Here is a 24,749-nt window from a genome sequence, read left to right on the forward strand (position 1 = left end):
AGGGTCACGTGTCTTCCTAGATATATTGTGTTTAAAAAATGTTTACTATAACAACGTATTTTAAGGAAATGCATTTTTAGAGTTTTAAGAAGGCTTTTTGAAAAACTCTACATGATTGTAAAATAATATGAATCTATCTTTCCAAAATCTCTCTCTCTCTCTCTCTCTCTCTCTCTCTCTCTCTCTCTCTCTCTCTCTCTCTCTCTCTCTCTCACTCACTCATATTTGTATTTTTTCATCATGATTCTAAGCATGCTTTTAACTCCTGTCATGGGTTGCCTGGCCACTTGCTTGCCTCGTTATATAAAAGGCCTCAAATATTTTAAAGGTTCCCCTTTCCCACCTTGTCACCTACACATTAACTATTCATAGCAACCCTACACCTCTTGACCAACACAAGCTCAAAGGGCAACAATCTCTCCTAAAAGACAATGCCTAATGGTGTACATTCTATCCGCGAAATGCAAAAACCTATCTTGAAAGCAACTATTAAACACCTAGCCGACAACAAACTTCAAAAGGATTCTATTCCCATGCCTAGTGAAATCACACAATTTAGCCCTAGTCAGTTTCTACGATGGGCTTTGGTCATGATGATGGGAGGATCTCTATGTTCACTTCAAACCACATAAAGATGCACTTAATCTTACCTCCCTTTATTCTAAGCACATGGATACAAGTATCCTTGTGTTACTATGCTTTTGAAGCCTTCAAATCTTGGTAGAATGAAAACAAAAAATGCTACAAGAAAAGATAATATAACATAAGCTCGCATGACTAAACTCTTTGATAGCTACCTAGGACTCCATTTATAACATTTAAATATATCAAGTTTGTTTATTATTTTTTTAATGTGAACACAATTCATATGTTATAAATGTATAAAGAAAATTAAGAACACCCAAGGCTGACTTATGAGTTTGGTCCAATTCAAGTCAAATTTTGGAGTTTAATGCAAAACTTCTATAAAAAATAAACATAGCCTTATGAGTTTGGTCTAATTCAAGTCAAATTTTTTAGTAATATTTTCCTTTTTAAAGGAGAGAGATACTAATCCTACCTTCAAGCCTTTGAGAAGCAAGCAACAAACAACCATCCACTTAAATACCACAAGCACAAAATAACCTCTTAAAAAATAAAAATTGCATATTGGATTGGTGCTACAACTACTAACTTAGCAAGTAACTAACATCCTTTCCAAATGAGCAAGCTCATCATGTGCGCCCTTGTTTCATGCAACTTCACTTTAACATTTTTGTATAACTTCTTTTATTAAAATGCAATGCCATTTGTGACAAGTTATTAGATACTTCTTTTTTCAATGCGACACATTTTGGTATCACTTCTTTTTTTTAATGCAATGACATTTCTGGCAAGTTATTAGATATATAACCTTTCACTTTCACATTTTGGTATAACTTCTTTGTTTCAATGAAATGCCATTTTTGGTATGGTATTAGATATATAGCCTTTCATTACATTTTTTCAATGCAGTGCAATTTCTGGCACATTATTAGAGACCCTCACAGGGCCCCATCTGGGTAGACCCTGAATCCAACAATCCATCCCTGGAATTTGAACCTCCCTTCTTGCATAGCGCTCACAAATGCCACATTTTGGTATAACTTCCTTATTTTAATGCGATGAAATTTCTTACAGGTTATTAGATGTCCTCGGACGGCCCCCCAGACGACTACAGCCTGAATCCACCAATCCGTCCCAGGGGTTTGAACCTCCCTTCTTGCACAACTCACACAGATGCCTTAAGGGCTGCTCTAAACGCTGCCTGTGTATAATTTTTTACTCTGCCAATTGGGAGGGATCATAACTCTTCTTCCCATAGAATTCCATCACTCTTTTAAGTATCCAATTTCCAGCTCTTTGATTTAGATATTCGCCTGTTTTCACTGCAACACATGCCACCCTAAGGCACCTACCACTCGTACCAGGAACTGATGATGCACGCATAGGAGATGCCACTTCTCCAAATCCTGTCATGGATTGCATGATTCATAGAAGTAAAACCCATACGCAGTACATCTTTCTTCATTTCTCATAGCCTGGAGCCGTTCCTGTAGTTGTAAACAGCTGTCGTTGCGCTCTATTTACTATTTAGCTGTACCACTACTGTGGATTCAAGCAGTTGCCAGTTAGTTACGACTGGTAATGAAAACATGTTTTCGTCGTGCAAACCGTTTCATGTTGTCTGGTTTTTGCTGTATGGAACAAATCTCATATGTTGATCGACGTCCCTAATCGAGTCTTCAGTAGATCCCACAAGCACCGCTCCATATATTTAAATCCATTCACAAGAAGCTCAGATATTTGTAAGCAATTGCTTATGTGCTGATCATACAACACCTGCTTAGGTTAATTGAGTTTTGAAATATTCATTACCTGCAAGGTTATTCTACAATGTTGGTCCTGTTTCAAGATATAATCACGTCACAAGAATCGAGGTATTTGAACATGTATAAGCACTTGCTTATGTGCAGATTACAAAACACCTGGTTAGGTTGGTTGTCTTGATATACATATTATTTGGAAAGTTACTTGAAAATGCTGGTTCTGTTTCAAGAAAATTCAGATACTTTTTATTGGCGCAATTATTTGACAATATTGATCGACTTCAATAAGCAGTAACACAGTTACTGGGCCTTTTGATCAATCTCACTTTGAGAATCCGTGAGAGATGAGCTAAGTTTGGCCACCAATGCTTCAACTGGGATTTTTGTTGCATCCCTTCGGTTTCCAAGATCTGCAACATATCTACTGAGGCAATACATACCCGCAGTCACAGCAACCAGACCCCATGGCTCAGCTAAAAGAAATCCTAGCGGTGATGAGGCTACAGCTGCCAAAGGTGCTCCCAGGATAGAAACAGCTTGCCCACTCGTCCCAATGGTATTTCCATGGACGATGAGTAGCCCTGTCTTGCAATACATTGCAAAATCTTCACAGTTCTTTCGAAAAATATGGTAGCAGCCAAACCCATTTTTCAAAAGATAGCTGGCACGATGTAGCACCTCCTCTGCTGGATCTGACAAAGCCAGGGTACATGTTCCCCCCCGCACCTTTGCAAGAAAAATAAATGTATTTTCACCATACTCAAAACGGTACAAGGGGCAGCCACAGAGAAAACAATCTACACAAGAAAGAAGAACCCCATTACTGTCCTTGCCAATACCACACTTTTGACAAGGGTTGTAAGCATGAGATGGAGATGACCCATAGCTGGTCAGAACATTGTCTAAGATGGTTCCTGTGCCAAGTTCCTGACCATGCCCTCTAGTAAAGTGAATGACCTCCCCATTGCCAACATAAATACCTGCAATTGCAAGCAGCATGATAAGAACAGTACTTTGCTTTTTCCCAAGAGCTACTATATCAAAAACATTCATATTGAAACCCCTTTGTCTGAACAAAGGGGGTTTCACAACATCTAAACAACCTGTGTTAGAAAAGCTCAAATGCAGACGCTTCCAGAAGCAACCATCAATGGAGTAAAATGCTGACAATGGGTGATTTCTTTGTAAATGTACTTCTAAGAAACTTAAAAAAGCATGAAACTGGCACTCATTTCACGCTTCAAAGGTATACCTCCTCCAGAAAAACCAGATTTATCTATAACAGGAATTTCACACAAAAAACTACAACTAAAAAGAAATTACAGACACTTGCTCCACTTGTTAAGGGGTGATAGGCTGTATTGCTACTATTGGCAAAGGGTCTCAGCCTGCAGCAGCAAATTGTTCTCATATTTGTAGTCTTTAATCTTTGATTTGGTACAGAATCATCGTTCGTCTTTTTCGAGCTTGTGGGCTGAAGATTGTGGAATTTGAAGCTAATCTCTGAATGTTATATGAGAATGTCTAATGAAGCTTTGCACACAAATACTCTTCATATGTAATCATCTCTTTGTAATTATTGGAAATTTGTAATCAATGCCCTCCAGTTGGAATAAATTGTGCTGTGCTTTCCATCTGTAGAATCTCTTGTGAGTGCATCTTGTAGTCTAAATTTCTACTTTGAATATTTCCATGTTGCATTTCTGCTTATTTCCAATACTCTTTGCACTTAAAAGATCCTTACAGACTTGTCCATCTTGACTTCTAAAACTTGGGACTCGGTTAGAATACAAAAATGCACAAAGAGATTGCGAGCGACTAACAGCTACACTAGACTATAGCTCTAGCGTCTGGACAATAACCACATCACATCCTCAGTAATAAGCACATGATATCCCCTCCTTAGAGTTGGCATGATGAATCCAATATTGAACACGCATCTCTCTTGACTGAATTTTACCTGAATCCAATATTCAACAAGTAGTCTCTCTTGATTGAATTTTGTTAAATCACAATCCTCCAGAAGTAAGCTAAGGGTGAATGTGTGACATTTGGTTGCAACACATTCAGACAAGTGGGCAGCAAATCATCTTTAGAATTGCGATTTGTGAATAATGGACTAACTCATGAGCAAGGCTGTCACGTCCAACGGCATCCGATTAGTACCGTCCAATACTAGTACAGTACTAATCAGACTAATAAATCTTGGACCTACGTCCGATGAAAAAATTTATACATATAAATTTAATACTTGAACTGATTGTTGGAACTCAAAGTCATACACTTTAAACATTTAGAGACTTTATACTAGAAGTTTACATATTAAGAGCTTGAGGATAGAGAGGATGGCTGATGGAGAGCTTGAAAGTGGAGGCAGGGTGGAGATATGGTGAAGGAGAGCTTGAGGGAGTGGGTTTAGAGAGCTTGAGGAGAGAGAGTTTGAGAATAGAGAGCTTAAAAGTTGAGCTTGAAATTTGAATTTGAAATTAGAGAGGGAAAGAAAGGGAGAGAGTATAAGCCTAAACAACACCTACAATTTACCCCAAAAGTGATCCCAAATGGTCACAAATGGGCACTTGAAACAGTCGGACAATTTCCATCAGACACCATCGGACGTGTCGTACTGGACAGGACAGATTGAACAAGTTGACCCGTCCATCAGACATTGACAACTAGGCTCATGAGCTATGAAACACATGATCCAAATTAGTTTGAAGGAAGCTATCTACAAGGGTTTGTTTTTGTTATCATTGTGAACTACTTGAAGAGGATCATGGCATAGTAGTACATACGAAGAGTGGTTTGGTGTTCTTCCTGCCACTAGATCTTCTTCCAGTAGTTGCTCATGATGGGGGCATAGAATTTTGATTACAAGAATCTATAGTATTCCATTCTCTAGACTTCTAGCATGCACTTTGCACATAAATATGCCAACAGTCATGTCCCATCAAAATAGTAAATGTCAATTTTTTTCCCTTTTCTTCCAGAGAAAAGGAAATTCTATTAACTTTTTTTTCCTCACTTGATCTTTCTAGCTTCTAGTCCCATGGAAAAATTAAAATGGGGCCATTCAGGCCAGTACTGAACGATTGGAGCCAAGCAACTTTTGATCAAAACTTCTCCACATTCATTCTCTTGTTTTTCTCCCTCTATTCACGAGACATAGATTCTCTGTTACCCATATTATGCGTCATGTTAAGATGCATGAGATCTAGCTTACTTCGATTGCTCTTCAAATTGTCATGTAGGTTCACAGCATCACCATCATCTTGAGCACCTCCATAGCACAAAGCACTCTCAATACAGCAGTAAACAATCCTTGAGCTCAGCATGAGCAAGAGAAGAAGAATTGAAGAGAGAGGTCTGAACACGGAAACCTGCAATGCTGTCTTGAGAGGCCATAATGGCCTTTTTACAATCTTTGCTGATCTTCATAAAAGCCACAACCCTGCCATAAAAGAGCACTAGTTAACTCGAACCTTTCCCTGTGCATATTATTCTCTTCTCCTTTGCCACTGGAGATCAACTAGTCCAAAACATCAAAGGCTTAGCCTAGAGCTGCCCCCAAGTACTTATGACATTTGCCCTTGCTTCTCACAAACTGCTTCCTCTTAATATTTGGCAGAAATTGATCGAAGCTCTTCATATCCTTGTAGACTAAGGTATCACGCAAGCCTAGATAACGCATGAAAAGCTGGACAGACATCGACAGACCCATATTATGTGCTCCAGCCACAATCAAATGCTATAAATTTTTACAAAAACATGTATACATGACAAATCACTCTGTATTGCTAGAAAGACCAATACAGTGACACAAGTGCATTAAAAGACTGCTTAAGCATAAGCAACTTGTATTATTGATGAGTGAATAAACTACCAAAAAAACCATGCACACTTTAATTGCACGTCTTTGCTTGTGTACACATCCAGTGCTTGTCATCCATGGATGCATCAACAGCAAGAATGTGGCAAGCAGATGCCATGAGTATCAATGGCAACAATAGTAACATGGTAGGCTGGTCGACTGACTAGTTGCATAATGAATGGCAGAATAGTCACAATGATGACATGGCAAACTGGTCGTGAAGGTAGTCAGGCAGCAAAATCAGGCAATCGTGTCCGGCTCTGTTTTGAATAAGCCTATTCAACAAGGAAATACTTCATAGTCATCATCATCATCTTCAATCTATTATTGGTCTCCAATCGTCATCATCTCCTCATCGCAACTGACCACAAATGCATGTTCTTCAAGGATTTTGAGCATAGGAGAGTGCAGGGATGGATTAAGCTGGAGTGCAGCGTAGATTCACTATCGAAACCTTGTGAACATTCCATACATCATTATTAATTGCCTTGCTATATAATTAGAGATCATTTCTACCTTGGGGTTCTCTTATCTCCTCTAACTTGTGCATCTAAGAGACCAATGTCTCACGGTGTGTTTGCTGCATGAGCACTGTATATTCATTATTCATTCACTTTATTATTCATTGTGTTCACTATCTCTATGTTACCCTAACATGTTCTAAGTTTATCAATCTGTGCTCTGTAGTACGATTGGTCTTGTGCATTTTGCATTTAAAGCATTTCTTCACAAGGTATCAAAGCTAGATACTCTCTGAGAAACCTTGGCTTTTGATCAAAAAGTTCATTCGCGAAAGCAAGAACAAGAGAAGGGTCAAATGACTTCAAACACATTCACAACACTGCTATCTCCATGGCACCCCAACTCTCTCGAGTGACACCCATTGAAGTCTATCGAGTGGTGTGCAAACACTAATTAATCATATAGGAATGAAGGAGAAGAAATATGCTAAATGACTTAGTTTCTCAACACTCCCTCTCAAGCCCCAAAAGAAGTAAAAAAGAGGAGTGAGAGAGAGAAGAAGATCAACCTTGGAATCCCAATGTTCCACTTGTAAGATAACATGTAGTGAAGAACAATAGACATGATGAGCTGATAGAACCCAAATCTCAACCTCAGGAGAGAAGCCACAAGTTCCGTTACTCCATGCTGAAAGGTATACAAAGGCATAGCTAAAACATGCAAAGCCTCGAACTAGGAAGAACCTATAGATGTTGGGTATCTCTAGGAATCAATGGGTGAGATGGCATAGAGATGTCAACCACTCCAAGAAGGTAAAGGGTTGTCGATAAGGTGGGTGAAGAACCACAAGATGAGAAGGGATCCTCTTTGAAGACAAAGGAATGGAATCCCCTCTAAAGTAGGAGGATGAGCCCTCTCCAAGTGAGATAGGGAATCAAAAAACTCATGAATCATAACCTCTCGAGAGTCTAATGATGAAGAAAGTATCGCCGATAGTACCAAAGAAGGTATTTGGGGATCCAAGGGAACAAAAGTGAGACAACTCCCAAAGGCAGCCTCTCGAGCTTGAGTAGAGGAGGGAGTGGCAAGAGGAGTATCGCACAAAATCTGCTCGATACCTACATCGAAGTCGATGTCCATGGAGCGATACAAGGAGGGGAGGTAATAGATAGCTCTTAGAGGAGCCATAGATATGTAGCAATCAATGTCTCATGGTGGAGCAGATTAGGATAGCCGCAGGAGATCTTGGGTATCACTGGGGGTCAATGGAAAGGGAAATCAACGGATGACATGGCATAGAGATGTCAACCACCCCAAGAAGGTTAAGAGTTGTCAACAAGGTGGGTGAAGAACCTGTTAGCAGTCAAGTTTGTCATGCCTTATCATCTCTTGCCTGTGAGCCTCAGTCTGAGTCAAACAAGGACATTAGGAGCTCTGACTTGTCTATCACTTGTTTTGACGGAGGAGGTAGTTCATTCTAGAGCACTCAGTTTATTGCATTTTAGTGCATTTTTCTCCTCCGATCAAGATTTTATGTGCATTTCCCAAGGCAATTTCGGCATTCTTCAACCTGCCTCACTTGCAGGACATTGTCCATCCTTTCCGAGATTTTTCTGAGCATTCCTGGCATTTTTACCAGTATTAAATGCTGGTCAGACATATTTATGGCCTCAAATTTCAAGTCGGCCAGTTTTTGGGTTTTTTGGCTATTTATAGTCATTTCCCACTTGAAAGTCAATTGTATTATCATCTTCCCTCCTTCCTTGGCACGTGTGCACTCCGACTCCGTCTTCGGTGCTGCCGTCATCATCAGCCTAATCTGGTGCCCTCAGTAATGCTCTGGGCTGCGTACAAGGACTGATCAGTCCATAGCTTTGTATTCAGCATTCATTTCAGTCAATGCAGATTTTCTTCCTTCATTTTCTGCTTTCTCTCTCTCTCTCTCCCTCTGTGTTTGTGTTTCTTCTTCCGTTGCGCACCTTCACATGATATTAGAGCCTAACTGAGAGCACAAAAGAGAGCTTCCATTGCAGAGGAGTTCACCATCAACTACAGCCTTCATCTATCTCTTCCAACTTCTGGCAGTGCATCCAAGGCTGAAACGCAGTCTTTTGTACTTGCATTTGGTGTTTTGCAGCCCCTGGACTAGACGACAATTTGCTTGGAGCCATGTGCCTGCGTTTGCATCAAAAGCAGATGTTTTGCAATCATCCTCATCATCAAGAGCAAAGGCATCATTCTCTGGAGCCAAGTGACAATCTTCAAGGTATCCATGATCTGCATTTGTCTCAAACGCAGCCTTTTCTAGCATCTGGAGTGGAGACGTTCTTTTCTAGGAGCCAAGAGATATCATCTACCTCCTCTTTTGGCAAGCGACAACACTTCCTGTGTCTTTCAAGCATTGGCAGCTTCATTGTTTGTTGCAGTTTGTTTGGTGATTGCAGATATATACGATCTTTGGGAGTTTGTTACCCACCCTATGTCCCATCCAGTGGAGGATCCCACCGTTGGATCATTGATGGATCGTGCGGCCTTAAGGGATCGGCTCAACTCACAAGCTTGATCTTTCCTCTTTATGAGCTTACAAGATTCTGTCCTAGTGCATATGCACAAGTTGCGGAAAGCAACAGAAGTGTGGACAAAGCTTGCTTCTTTGTACCATCAAAAAAGACTTTTGCCCATCGGATTACTCTCAAGAAGAAATTACCAATGCTCGTTGTTGATGATTCTTCTTCCATGACGGATCATATCAACAAGTTGGAGGACATGAGGGATGAGCTTGTGTCCCTTGGCAGGCTAATCTCTCCCAAGGATATGGCCATGATTCTTTTGACTCATATGCCATCTCCCCATTTTGATGTCTTCTACACCAGCCTTCTTACAACGAGGACCCGTAAGAAGCTTCTATGTAAGGAGCTTGCCCCGCTTGTTTTGGAGTATGACAAGCGCGCCAAAGAGGTAGCCAATGGATCCACCTCCATCAAAGCTTTTGTTGCAGGTTCGGGAGGGGAGGACACAGAAGAAAGGGAAGTCACAAGCTAAAAGATAGGAGAGTTCTTCACGTTCTGACTCCAACTCAGAGAAGCCTAAATGCCCATACTGTGGGAAGGGAACACATCCAGAGGAGAAATGTTGTAAGAAGTATCCTCACCTTCGTCCGAGAGCGAAGGATGGAGCTAAAACATCCAAGCCTTCTACCTCTACTCCAGCGATTACCCATGAGTCAATGTTCCTTCATATTGTTGACTTGGAGGAGCCTTCCTCAATGGTAGCCTCATCTTCTTAAGAGACCTTGGCTGGTTGATAGTGGAGCTTCTAGTCATATGGCTCCCCGAGGTGATTTGTTGTAGGATCTATGCCCTTCTGAGAGTTCAATCACTGTTGGTGACATTGTTTCAGTGCCTATTTGTGGTGCTGGCACTTTGCCTTTATTTCCCGGCCGCGCGTCGAGCTCCCTTTCCCAAGCTCTTTATGTTCCGGACTTGGGCTTTCCAGTCCTCTCAATCTATGGCCTTACTAGGCTTGGTACTCGGGTTGTCTTCACCAAGCAAGCCATTTGTATTGAGGATTCTTCTACAAGGGCTGTTATCGCAACAAGTTCGCAAGAGAGCGGGCTTTACAAGCTCCATTCCCCTTCTCATATGCAAGGTCCTCCAAAAGGCAGTTGTCTATTGCTACACACGTTCCCACTTGTGCACCCTCTTTTCCACAAGTTCCTTCCCATCCCCCACCCTCTCCTCCGGTGGTTCCCTTGCACCCCCCATCCCTTTCAGAAGGGGACGATCTCGATGATGCGGCTGTGGATTTCCTGGCCCCTATTGTTTTAGAGGGGGCTTCCTAGGGTCGCAAGGTGTTTCTTCATCGACAATCTTCATCAACGGACTTCATTCGACATTGGCATTCCTCTTGCCACCCCAGGATCCGTTTCTCCCTTGGCCTTCCGCCACATCCAGGATCTAAGAGGGGGTGTTAGCAATCATGTTTGTCATGTCTTATCATCTTCTGCCTGTGAGCCTCAATCTGAGTTAGACGAGGACTTTAGGAGCTCTAACTTGTCTATCACTTGTTTTGACGGAGGAGGTAGCTCATTCTAGAGCACTCAATTTATTGCATTTCAATGCATTTTTCTCCTCCAGTCGGGATTTTATGTGCATTTCCTGGGGCAGCTTTTGCATTCTTCATCTTGTCTCACCTACCGAACATTGTCCACCCTTTCCAGGATTTTTCTGAGCCTTCCTAACATTTTTACCAACATTAAATGCTGGTTGGACATATTTATGGCATCAAATTTCAGGTCGACCAGTTTTTGGGTTTTTTGGCTATTTATAGCCATTTTCCACTTAGTAGTCAGTTGTATTATCATCTTCCCTCCTTCCTTGGCAAGTGCACACTCCAACTCCGTCTTCGATGCTGCCGTCATCATCAACCTAATCTGGTGCCCTCACTAACGCTCTAGGCTGTGTGCAGGGACTGATCAATCCACAACTTTGTATTTAGCATTCATTTCAGTCAATGTAGATTTTCTTCCTTCGTTTTTTGCTCTCTCTCTCTCTCTCTCTCCCTCTGTGTTCGTGTTTCTTCTTCCGTTGCGCTCTCTCACAAAACCATAGGATAATAAGAGACCCTCTTTCAAGCTGAAGTAAAAGGATCCGCCTCTAAAGTAGGATGAGTCCCCTTTGAAGCCCCCTAGATGTGTGAGATAGAGAATCAACAAACTCATAGATTAGAGCCTCCAAAAAGTCTGATGACAAAAGAAGTGCCGCCGATATACCAAAGAAGATATCTAAGGCTACAAAAGGGGAACAGAAGTGAGGCAATTTCCAGAGATGGGCTCTCCAACCTAAGTAGAGAAGAGAGGAGGGAGTGGAGAGAAAGGCATTACACAAAATCTCCTCAATGCTTGCATTGAAGTCAATGTCCATGGAGCAATATAAGGGAGGGGAGATAATAGATAGCTCCTGAGAAGCCATAGGTGAGCAACAACCACCGTCTCTCAGTGGAGCAGACTGCAAAGTTGAAGGAGAGGAAGGAGTTGAACAACCACCATCTCTCAAAGAAGTGGATTAATAAGATAGTATCCAACAGCCATTATCTCTCATGGAAAGAACTATAGGACCGATGGCTAAGAAAGTCACTACACCTAAAAATAGGTGGGAAAAACCTCTATAGCACATTGCCACAATCTCCAAGATCTTAGGTCCTCCTTTGTCTTGTAAGGACTCGGTGCACATTGGATACATCTTATTACCTTGAGCATAAAAATCTTATAACTAATGCAAAATGTGTTAGCATTCATGTTTGTCATGCCTTGTCATCTCCTGCTTGTGAGCTTCAGCTTGAGTCAAACGAGGACTTTAGGAGCTCCGACTTGTCTATCACTTGGTTTGACAGAGGAGGTAGCTCATTTTAGATTACTTAGTTTATTGCATTTCGTTGCATTTTCTCCTCCAATCGTCAAGATTTTATGTGCATTACTAGAGTAGAGAAGCATGACCTAGAATGAATTAAAAGAACGTAATGACTGCAATCCATGGAGGGATGGTGGGGTAGTTTCTGCATTCTTCAATCTGCCTTACCTGCCAGACACTGTCCACCCTTTTCAAGATTTTCCTGAGCATTTGTGGCATTTTTACCAACATCAAATGCTAGTTTTGGCCCCAAATTTCAAGTCGGTCAGTTTTTGCGATTTTTGGATATTTATAGCCATTTCCCACTTGACAATCGGTTAGAATATCATCTTCCCTCCTTCCTTGGCAAGTGCACACTCCGACTCCATCATCTTCCTCCATCTTCCATGCTACCGTCATCATCAACCTAATCCACTGGCCTCACTAACACTATGGGCTGCATGGAAGGACTGATCAATCTTGTATTTAGCATTTGTTCCTTGTTCAGTGCAAGTTTCTTTTCTTCTTCTATTGCAAATTGTCTCTCTGTGTTGGAGTTCCTTCTTCCATTGCGCATTCACATGGTATCAAAGCATGGTATCTGAGAGAGCGACACAGAGTTCGTGAAACCATCCACATCTATATTTGCTGAAAACGCAAGCTCCTAGTAGTAGCAGGCAACTACCTTTTGCAATCAAACACAACCTTTTAAGAGCAAGCAACAGCATTCACATGAACATTTTGGTGCTTCTGAATCCTTCATGAGTAATCAACAGTATTTTCTCCCTCAGGTGGACCTTCTACATCGAGCTCTCTATATCCTATAGCAGATTCTTCCTATCTTGGGGCTATCCATAGCCAAACGCAACTTTTTGCGAGTGTTTTACAAATATATATGAAGATGTCTTGTCACCAACTCTTTGCTGACATAGAGGATGAGGTCTCTGTTCCTTCCTCTGAGAGACGCACAAATTTTCATACTAGCTCACATGACGATCGGAGGTCACCTAGCCCATTTGTACAAGATCCCTCTCCTCCCCGTTCTCTCCATGTTTCACAAAGGGCTCGTTCTATTGGCCTTCATATGCCTTTCATGGCACCCTCTATACAGGTGTCTGTACTCCCTTCTTTGCCCAAAGAAGACCGGCTTGATGTTGAGAAACTCTACACTTACAGTTTGTGTTTTTGCATTTTTACATTTTGCGTTTAGGATTTGTGTTTAGGGTTTGCAGCCCCTAAAAGGGACGCCATCCTAGACTGATTGTGCCTATTTATAGGCCACTCTCTCATTCATACACCACGGCTGATTCATTCACTCCGTCACCTCTTCTCTCCAACCTCTCCACTACCCTCACACCCCTACAGGCGGACATTGCGGTTCATGGTTCGTGACTGTCTTCATCATCTTCCTTGTGCTACGACACCCTTGTTCCCTTGTATCACATTCACTCCATGATTCGGAACTTCATCATTCCATTCATCAAAGTTTTTTCTCTATTTTCTTCTCTTCTCCATGTTTGCCGAGTTCAATCCGTGTTCCTCCCCGCAAACCCTACTGTCTCGCTAGTATGTCATTTTTTGACACTTGATGGTTCCAACTACTCGCTTTGGTCGTGTAAGGTGGAGTATATCCTTGATACCTTCGATCTTTGGAAGTTTGTTACTAGTACGCAGATCGGTCGCTGTATGCTCACGTAGTGAATCCCGAAAGGTCCCCAAGAACAATGAACTCTACCTTTTTGCACAAAAAACAATATAAAAGCATGAACGACAAGAGCAAGAGACCAATTGGGTTCAATCTCCCCCATGCCTTGTGTGAGCGTTTCACAAAGCATGTATTTTATGTATAATTCCATCTTCATACTCAATAATAGCCCAATTTACAAAAATATGACAAGCTTTTAGCTTTTGAGTTTGCATTTTACAAAAATAGAAAATAAAGCTAATGGACGGTGCCCATAGAGTCTGGCACGCCCAACACAATATCCCAAATAGAAATAACATATCCGTACGCATAGGCGCATACAAAATAATAATAAATAATCGATACCTCAATAGACATAACAAAATATAGGCGTGGCGTCTATCAAAATATAATCCATAGGTCGAATACTCGCTAGACTCCAATGCTTTCCTCCGCCACTGCTGCTATCTCTACACATCAACTGAAGCATTCACAATCGTTAGTAAAATAATACAATTAAACCGACAAAAGTGAATACCTAGCAGTCTTCAGCTACATAAATAAATCAATTGGTTAGAAATAAATCCTAACCTTAATTTATTACGAGTGCGCACTCTAAACTCATAAACGTTTATTAATTTAATATGCATTTTGCGGAATCACCCGCTATGGAATCACCCACGTACACACTAAATTAATGAAACGCCCGAAAAGGACAGGCATCCCCATCAACTTCTCGCACAAAGAATCCACTTTGTATATGAGCCCCGGTCATCTAAGTTTACGGAATCCACCGTAAAACCTCACGGAATCCACCGTAGAATATGCCTCCTGGCATCATACCCCGGGGTGGGATAGCAATTGACCTCAATTGCTATTAACTCAATGTGGAGCTAACAGAGTGGGGAAAGCATTTAAGTCTCTAGCGTGCATCCATTGTGCTTCCTCTACAGGATGATTCTTAAATTTTACTAGATATCTAGAATACCTTCGGTCAATTCTAGTAGTCATAAAGTCAGTGTCTATGATAGCTTCTGGTTCAAGTATTTCAGTCTCTTCCTCTAATAAAGGTGGGTTTTCATAAACAGAGTGGATAAGTAATTGGCCTCTAAATGATCTCAATAAGCTAATGTGAAATGTATTGTGAATTTTCCAATGAAATTATAATTCTAACTTGAATGCATTATTATTAATTTTATGAATGATTCTAAATGGTCCATAAAATCTAGGCGCTAATTTGACAACTGGATGTCTATCTACACTTTGCAGTCTACGTTTTTCTATTCTCAACCAAACATAATCAACTTTGAAATTCATGGCTTGTCTTTTCTTGTTGGCTTGTTTGGTATATGATTGCTGGGCTTTAGCAATCATATCCTTAACCTCATCAAAAATATTGTTATGCATACTAGCAATATCAGCACTCTGAATTCTATTAGACAAAGATGCAACAGGCGTAAATAATCTATATCCATAAATTACTTCAAACGGTGCTTTCTTTGTAAATGTGTGCGGTGTATTGTTATATGCAAACTGTAATAAATGTAAATGAGTGTTCCATGTCTGAGGTTTAGAGATAGTATATACACATAAAAGATCTAGAATGGTGCTGTTTGTGACTTCTGTTTGTCCATTAGTTTCTGGATGAAATACAGATGAGAAATCAATCTTTGTGCCTAGATTAGCAAAGAGAGTAATCCAAAAATTGTTACAAAATCTAGAATCACGATCTGAAATAATCACTTTTAGCAATCCATGGTTAGTAAAAACAATTTTCAAAAATAATTGTACTGCTTGTGATGCTATTAAAGTTTTCTTACATGGAATGAAATATGCTTGCTTACTAAATCTATCTACAATTGTCCAAATCATGTCATGGTTAGATTTAGTATTTGGTAAACCAATAATGAAATCCATAGAAATATGTTCCCAAGGTTTAGATGGAATAGACAAAGGCATTAGTAATCCATACTGTTTACCATGATGTCTCTTAATTCTTTGACAAATCAAACATTCAGAAACGAAATTAGATACATCTGCATCTATATGCGGCCAATAAAAATTTTCAGTTAACATACGTAATGTAGATATGATACCTCTATGACCTTGATATGGAGGACAATGAATTTCATTCAAAACAAAAGATCGAAATGGAATAGTAACACACAGTCTCTTTTCATAAAACATAAATCCATCATTATATGCAAATGAATCAACATGAATGAAATTATTTTGAATTAATTTATTCCAATCAGAATGAAAAATAATATCCTGGTAATATGTATCTTTCATAGCAATCAAAGAATCAAAAGATATAACAGAAATATTATGAATTGCAGGTCTTCTACTCAATGCATCAGCAATTACATTTTCTTTTCCAGATTGGTATTAAATGATAGGATGAAAACTTTGAATGAAGGAAGCCCATTTGATATGACAGTCAGAAATTTGGGGTTGGCTAAGTAAATGTCTAATGCTTTGCTGGTCGATCTTTATCATAAATTCTAAACCCATTAAGTAGTGTTTCCACTGTCTTAATGCTTGTACTACTGCTAATAGTTCTTTGTCATATGCGGAATATTTCAGCTCAGAGGGTTTCAGCTTAGAACTAGAATATGCTATTGGATGATTGTCTTGCATTAGTACGACTCATATTCCTGATCCGCTAGCATCAGTCACAACTAGAAAGAATGATCTAGTAAAATCAGGCAACTGTAAAACAAGGGCATTGGTTAATGCATGTTTCAGTAAGTCAAAGGATTTCTGTTGAGTTTCGGTCCATTGATAAACAATTCATTTCTTGAGAAGTTTGGTTAATGGTAAAGCAAGTAATGAAAAATTACGTACAAACTTCCTATAGAAACTAGCAAGACCAATAAATGAGCGTAACTCATGCACGTTTTTAGAAACAGGCCAATTCAATATTGCATCAATTTTCTTAGGATCAACTTTAATTCCTTCTTTTAATACAATATGACCTAAATACTCAATTTCTGTCTTAAGGAATTCACTCTTTTCAGGGTTTGCAAACAGTTGATTTTCTTTCAATAACTGAAAAACTAATGACAAATGCTCGTAATGCTCTTTCTCATTTTGACTAAACACCAAAATATCATCAAAGAAAACAATCACACAGTACTGATATTTCAGAAAGATACGGTTCATCATTCTACTAAAAGTGGCAGGTGCATTAGTCAATCCGAATGGCATGACTAAGAATTCGTAATGACCAAACTGCGTTCTGAATGCAGTCTTAAATATGTCAGATTGATCTAACCTCACCTGATGATATCCAGACTTAAGGTCAATTTTACTAAATATAGAAGATCCTTGCAGTTTGTCCATAAGGTCATCAACTCTAGGTATAGGATACCTATTCTTTACAGTAATCTTATTTAAAGCTCGGTAGTCAATACACATACGATAGATATTATTCTTTTTCTTGACTAAAAGTACAAGTGCACCGAATGGAAAACTACTAGATCGAATTAAGCCTCTATTTAGTAATTCTTCAACTTGACTCTGGATTTCTTTTTGCTCTATCTGATTGTGCCTATATGGTGCTTTACAAGGTGGTTGTGTGCCAGGGATCAAATCAATCTTATGGTCTTCTGGACGTGAAGGTAGTAAACCTGATGGTAGGTCTTCTGCAAAACAGTCCTTAAAATATGCAAAAAATTTATTATGCCTAGGATGCATATGATTTTCCTTTGCTTGTAATTCATTCACCCAAATGAGATATGATTTAGTACTCTTGCGTAATGCACGTTTTGCTTGAGTATGCGAAAGCAATGGAAAAACATTAGATGCATGCATACCATATAATGTAATAGGTTTTTTTTTAAAATTAATATTCATTGTGTGTGTGGAATAATCTATATCTGGGTTATGCTGGTGTCGCCAAGGCATTCCTAAAATAATGTCACTCGACTGTAATGGAACAACTAAGAAATTTCTTCTTTCAGTGTATGAACCAATTTGAATCTCTAAATCTTGAACTTCCTGTGTACCATTATACCTAGTACCTAAAAATGCAGCTTTTATACAATAATGCCAACGATCCACTCTCGAGCCTGGGGAGCCATCATCGCAGCATCAGAAGCATTCGGTGAAGCGTCCTCAATGACAGCTAGATGAAGAAATGCAGCTGATGAGGGTGCAGCCACCGCTCCAGAATCCTTGGTGTCCTTCTTGTTGGTGTCCTTGTCTTTGTCAGGGCAATCTTTCTTCCAATGGCCAGTCTTTCCACAAATATGGCATGTGGAGTCTATGTCCTTGTCCTTCTCCTTGTCCTTCTTGGACTTGTTATCCACCTTCTTCTTCTTTTGGTCCTTCCTCTTCTTCTGAGAGGCTTGAAAGGGTCAGGGCCTCCGACTTGGAAGCATTCTGTCCCTTTAATTATTCCTCTTGGTCCAAGACCATAGGAATCAACTCTTCCCACTGAAGGGTAGACTCTCGCCCCAAAGCAATAAGGGCAGAGTAAAATGTACCGAATCGTGGCGGCAACTGGGACAAAAGTGTGATCGCCATGTCTTCGGAGGAAATCGGCTTCCCCGCATTCTGAACTTGCATCTGAAGCTGCCTTAGTTTGTTAATGTGCTCCCGCAGCGAAGAAGACTTGTTTACGGACAAGGTCCGCATCTGTACGTCCAAAGAAACCCGCTTCATAAGGGTCATCCGATTGTACATCTGATCAAGCTCCAACCATATCTCCCGAGCCACTGTCAAGTGCTCGATGTGAGCAATCACGGCTGTAGTACATGATAGAAAGAGAAAGGAACGAATCCTGGTATTCAGTTTGTCCCAATGAAACTGAGCCTTGGCCAACTCCGCACGAGCATCGGAAGAGAATTTGGACTCATCTCTTACCGAGGGCCGGTCGATCTCTTCCTGTACCAGCTCCGCCAAATCATAGGACTCAAGGATGGCCAACATCATGACGTGCCAAATGCGGTAGTTGTCGCCGTCGAGCTTCTGATCTGCAGAAAGAGCCGGTAAGACAGACACCTTCCGGTCCATAATCGACTGGAACTCCAAGTCAATCTCTGTAGACATCTTCACCTGTAATGCCTTCACAAACACAAAAGCAGCCCCCTCTAACTGGGAAAACTCAGCCTGCTAAGACTCTTCCGCGTCCTGAACCTTCTTCACCCGCCGGAGGCGATGAAAAAGCAAAACCTACACTTGTAGGCTGAAAACTCAAACTTCCTCCGCGTCAAACAGCAACAAATCCACCACTTGGACTCCTTTCCTGCGCGCCCACACTCGTTTCAGCCTTGTCCAAGATGCAGCCCTCCTGTCTGCCCTTAAACGCAAAAAACGCAAATTTGTGTCGCGATGGAAACTCCTCTTCAGGTTGATTATGCGCTCAATCAGCCCTCTAACATTGCTCTGATACCATGTCAGAGTGCAACGGTGCGGAAGCGTAGGACTGAGAGAGAGAGAACGCAGAGAGAGAAGTGAGAGAAGATGAAGATCTGCTATATAAAGTGTGCTGAATACAAAGATATGCAGATATATACACGGGCGCAGTGCGCTCGACTGCGTGTCTCCACCTCGACAATGCAACCTGCTGTTCACCTCGAAGTCCGCTGCAGTCTGCACTGTCTCCTGTCTGAAATCTCCAAACAGAGACGGAATCTGCGCGTGTCACCGGTCTGTAATCTGTGAGCAGAGAAGTGTAAGAGACTGCTAGGAATGTCAGCTATTTATAGCCAGAATCTGCCAGAAAATAGGGCGCCAGAAATACCCTGTCAGCTGCATTAAATGCATTAAATGCAGCCGACTGCCTACACAGGTCGGACTGCCACGTGGCAGTCCGACTGCACCAGCCTCTTGCCTGGCTGTGATCTCTAACAGTTTCTGCATTCTTTAGTCTATCTCACCTGCCGGACATTGTCCACTCTTTTCGAGATTTTTTTGAGCATTTCTGACATTTTTACCTACATCAAATGCTGGTTGGACCAACATTTTTCAAGATTTTTCTAAGTATTTTTGACATTTTTACCTACATTAAATGCTGGTCGGACGTGTTTTGGTCCCAATTTTCACATCGGCCAATTTTTGGGATTTTTGGCTATTTATAGTCATTTCCCACTTAGCAATCAGATAGATTATCATCGTCCCTCCTTCCTTGGCAAGTGCACACTCCGACTCTGTCATCTTCCTCCGTCTTCAGTGTTGGCATCATCATCAGCTTGATCTGGTGCCCTCACTGACATTGTGGACTGCGTGCAAGGACTAATCATTCTTCTTCTGTATTTAGCATTTGTTCCTTGTTCAATGCAAGTTTCTTTTCTTCTTCTCTTGCAAATTGTCTCTCTCTTCCTCTATGTCCAAGTTCCTTCTTCCGTTGCGCACTCTCACAGTGCTTGGGTGAAGATACGTGTGCTTTGGTGAAATAGGGAGCAAAGATCAATGATGACAATCTTCAGTGGCATGTCCATTCTTGCTACAAAAGGAGCACCCAATGGTTGGTCCTATTCCTACACATGTTGGCATTTGTCACCCCTACATGTGAACATGGACCAAGAGCCTAGCTCTTTGGCAGCCTTAGTCAAGTCAAGCTTGAAACTTTACATTTTCGGTAGGGTTTGTTACATCTACTATGGGAAGCAGATCCACTAAGGGAATACAAGATCCACTATGGAAAAGCATAATCCATGATGGAATTTTTTTTGCAAAACATTTTGTTTGTAGCAACAAAAATTTATTTATCTTCTTCTTTCTTTAGGACATTGCTAACAACACGAGTGAGAGGTGCAACTCTTTCCAAAGTCCATTGGCATCAACAAATCCATGCTGAATTAAGGCAGGGCCCTCAATCAATATTGCTGGTGGTATACAAAAAAGCAGTGCTATGATTAAAATATATGCATAGAGGTTTGTGCTGTCCATCCCTATCATTGCTTTCTTGGAATACACACTTCTGTAGGTAAATGCAATATTAGAAGTCATTGCACTGAGAAACCTAGTCCATTTGAAAGATAATTCCGTCAAAGAAGCCATTGACACACCAAGTGCGACTGGAGCCAGAGACAACCAAAGTTTGAAGGGAATCTGTTGGCCCAAAACAAATTGAGAAGCAACAGCATTGAAGAAAGGTTCCAAAGCTTTAATAGTATGTGTGAATGACACAATCACAGCTGCAAATGAGATGTTGCTCATCACATGTCCTAGAGCATGGCAAAACGAGACTGGAACCAATGTTGGATATCTTTCCAAAGAACCCTTTGGACTTTCAATTACAGTCGGGAATGAAAAGTCCCTGCCTTCTGCATCTGCTAATACAACCATACACACAAGTGATGTAGCTGTCCTATCTTTTCCTCTTCGTAGTAAGAGCAAAGGTGAGCCATGGCCTAAGCCTACCCCATGCTGCCCGTATGTTTTCTTGATCAGCATATTGATGACTTCTCTTCACATACACACGTTGTTGCTGCTACTAACCCCACTCCTAAAAACATGCCTTGCTTAGCCCAATGATCACGTTGCAGCTTGCTCTCAAGTAGCATCTCCATTATCTTCAATTTGGAAAATCAATTGCCTAGATAATCACAATGATGGCTTGAAGAAATTGAGATGGAAAAAGAATTTTAATGGCATGTACAAGGAGAAAAATCAAAATAGTAAGGATTTCAAGTATGCAAGGAAGAAGTAAGATGCGTCCACTGGGTATCTAACTCAGCCATGGTTCTGATACCATGTTGAGAAACATGGACCTAGAACTAGATTGGCTATGGTGGACACAAGTCAAACACACGATACATTATCAGAATGAGGAATTGTTACTCAAGTGAATTAGGTTCCAAGATAGATTAGCTTGGACTCATAAACATAATCTTGGGTGACTCAAATTGATAGTACCATTATATTGAAATGAGTGTCAAGTACATGCCTTTATAGCTTTTTGGATGGTACCGCTTTTTCTCTTTGTGCATATGGGATTCTAAACACCTCTTCCTAGAGCATACATCATTTGTCTATCTTCTAGCCTCTTCAAGGCATACATCTAACCTCTATGGACAAGTATCATTTGCTATTCTCAACAGATCCTTCTATCTATGTAGAGGCCACAGTATCAAAGTGGCAAACCTATAAAGGAAACATGGAAGGAAGAAAAAGATAAGGACATCTCCCAATGATACAGTGGTAAATAGGGGCAAAAGGTGGAGGTAATGCCAAACCCGCAACTTGTCTTTGCCTTCTTTGATAAAGAGGATCTTTAGTTCTCTAAGCTCCTCGACTCTAATACCATGTCAAAGTAAGGTATGCTCTAATACCATGTCAAAATAGTGTGAGAGCTGTATACACTCATATTGTATCAAAGAGACAGTAGGATTTGCGAGGAGAAATAAAGTACATAACAAACACTAAGAGAAAAAGAAACTCATAAAAAACACAAAAGATGATGAATAATAAATCACTGAATCATACTAACCATGTTGATGTATCAGAGCTAAAGCTCTAAAGACAACTACACTATCCTATCTCATCAAGCAACAACACCTATAGGAAATGTACACTATAGAGGGAGCGAAAAACAATCCTCCAACAGTAGGATATCGAAGGTAATGCTGAATGGTGAAGAACACGACAGCCAGCTATAGAGAGAGTGAAACACAATCCTCGAGTACTATCAAAGATGAAGGATATACCGAAATCTCTTCAAGATGATGGTTGCTATCGAGCTGATTGTTGAGTAGCCAGCTAGAGAAAAGAAGGAAATGCAAGAATATTTGATGAAGATCTCTCCATGTAAGTAGCTCCAAACAAGTGACTGCTGGGCGGCCCTTCAAAAGTGAAGAAAACACAAAAACACAAGTATCAAATGTAGGGCACGAAGTTACAAAAGCGTTTCAAGATTGGGAAAGACAACACAATCCATTTGTGCAAAATGAGAACAATCATGTCGCTTGCATCTCATCCAAACTAAGCTACATTCTCTTAAACCCACTTCTCTTCATAATACTCTCCGTTATACCCATGATATGAAGAAAGAATTCCAAAACATCTCTAAATTCTTCATGAACAATAATCTAGCCAATCCCAATCCTTCAACAGCTGTAATCCAAAGAAACCTTTCATTCCTTAATGCCCTAATTCTTTCCTAGCAAATTGATCTTCGAACTTCCAACCTAGAAACAAGACTGATAAAAAAGCTAGAGACAATAACATAAAACCTCAAGCTGCAAATCTCAATGCTTAATACAAATGATTCAAGCCTACTTGTTAATGATGTGGACAACTTGGTCATCTTCAAGTGAATTGTCAAGCCAAGCTTCTAGCCAACAACAATAATACCACACATTTTCTAGTCATTGTAGATGCAAATGTGAGAGTTATTGATGAGGAGCTGATCATGTGATGAGCACAGACACCTTTCGGCCAATTATGAAACATGCAAAAAATCTATGCCTCAAAATCTATGAAAATATCATTGCATTGACAACCAATAAAATAGACATTGTTGGAATTTGCAAATATCATTAAATTCTCGAAAAAGTGTCAAGTTAGTTAGCTTTTGCTTTTTTCTGTTCTATATGGAGTGTACAAAAATGGAATTACCTACTTCAACATGGAAAACTCACTAGAATTTCCTCTCAAAATTTCTCTTATGTGGAAATCTTCAAAAAACAACCCCTCCCCCCAAAGATGCTACTTTTAATTAAAATGGCATTGATCACACCCCTATACGTGAAAAACTTATCATATTGAAAGCTTGTAACAAGACCTCAAGAATCATTTGCATACTTGTCAAAAGTTTTCAGCATACCAAAGTCAGATTTTGAGCAGACAACTCCACAATTCAGGAATCAGAATCATACACAAAGAAGAAGAGCTGTAACATGCACCTTTCCGAACCATTGATCGAGATAAAACGGCAAACACAAATGCTCAGAATATTGAAGAGAATCAGGGATTTTTAGCACAACAGATCAGATATTTGGCAGACAATTGTACCATTCGGGGTAATATAGAAACAGGAACTGCAGTAACAGGCAAGTTCATTGAGCGTTTTCCGGAATGCAAAATAGAAATACTTACAACGTGTCGGAAGAAGATTAGGGGAGATGCAGCTACAAGAAGACAGAAATGCTTACGGCATTTTCAAAAACAATAAGGAAGGTGCAGCTACAAAACAGAAATGCTTACAACATTTTTGAAGACAATAAGGGAGATGCAGCTACGAAACAGAAAAACACCTGCAACATGATGGAAGAGTATTAGGGGAGATTCGGCTACAAAACAGAAATGCTTGCAACATTTTTGAAGACGATAAGGGAGATGCAGCTACACAACAGAAGTGACAGCATGTTACGGAGACGCAGGTACAAAGCAGAAATGGTCACAGCACGTCTGAAGATGATACGGGAGATGCAGCCAGAAAGCAAGAATGCTTACAGCATTTTGGAAGAGAACCAGTTACTACGAAACGCAGACGCTTACAACAGGTTGGAAGACGATAAGGGAGATGCAGCCCGAATGCTGACAAACATGTAGGGGGAGGATTAAGGGGGATTACAGCGACAGAAGAGAGATTGATGCAACATGTTGGAGGAGGAAGAGGAGGAGGAGTAGGGAAGATGCAGCGATGGTTGCGAGAGAAGTACCGTGGTGTGCGTAGGAGTAGGCGGTGCGCCAAGAGTAGATGTGATCGCCAGGGCGGAGATCGTCGCGAGCGATGCGGTTGGAGAAGAGGCCCATAAGGGACTTGAGAGGGGATGGCAGCTCCCTCCCTTTCCTGATGGCTTCGTCCTCCTGATGATGCTCCGTCTTCTCTTTGTCGTTCAAATCCCCAGCCTCGTTCCCCTCCTTCGCCCTACTAATTTTACGCGTCCATTGGCCTCTCTTGAACACGCCTCCTGAGCTCATCTACGCAGAGACCCGCACGCCACCCACCACCTCAAGATTTTGAAATTTAACCCACCCCTCGGGTCCAGCAAACAGATCGTTCCATGGTTGCGCCCTTCCTACGCAACGTCTCTGTTTTCTTTTTC

General features: G+C 40.7%; 1 protein-coding gene across 1 annotated transcript; it reads right to left on the reverse strand.

The window, feature by feature from the left end:
- Nucleotides 1–1,453: 1,453 nt before the first annotated feature.
- On the reverse strand, nt 1,454–24,446 carry LOC148033592 (protein LEAD-SENSITIVE 1-like). Its single transcript, XM_087681521.1, has 6 exons — nt 24,363–24,446; nt 23,905–23,954; nt 22,407–22,541; nt 5,726–5,796; nt 5,569–5,616; nt 1,454–3,328 (listed from the first exon to the last, which is right to left on the reverse strand). The coding sequence occupies exons 2-6, from the start codon at nt 23,907–23,909 to the stop codon at nt 2,649–2,651; spliced, it is 939 nt and encodes a 312-aa protein (XP_087537647.1). The 5' UTR covers nt 23,910–23,954; nt 24,363–24,446; the 3' UTR covers nt 1,454–2,648.
- Between the last annotated feature and the right edge of the window lie 303 nt (nt 24,447–24,749).

Source organism: Lygodium microphyllum, chromosome 7 (assembly GCF_053477565.2).
Source record: "Lygodium microphyllum isolate KBCC chromosome 7, Lygodium_microphyllum_v1.1.10, whole genome shotgun sequence".
NCBI classification, from domain to species: Eukaryota; Viridiplantae; Streptophyta; class Polypodiopsida; order Schizaeales; family Lygodiaceae; genus Lygodium; species Lygodium microphyllum.

What these genes read in the sequence shown, in the direction of transcription:
- LOC148033592 (XM_087681521.1), bottom strand. An exon ending in CTCTCAAGACAGCATTGCAG is followed by an intron (nt 5,617 to 5,725) that starts GTTTCCGTGTTC and finishes GAGGTGCTCAAG; the next exon opens with ATGATGGTGATGCTGTGAAC. An exon ending in CAATTTGAAGAGCAATCGAA is followed by an intron (nt 3,329 to 5,568) that starts GTAAGCTAGATC and finishes TTGCAATTGCAG; the next exon opens with GTATTTATGTTGGCAATGGG.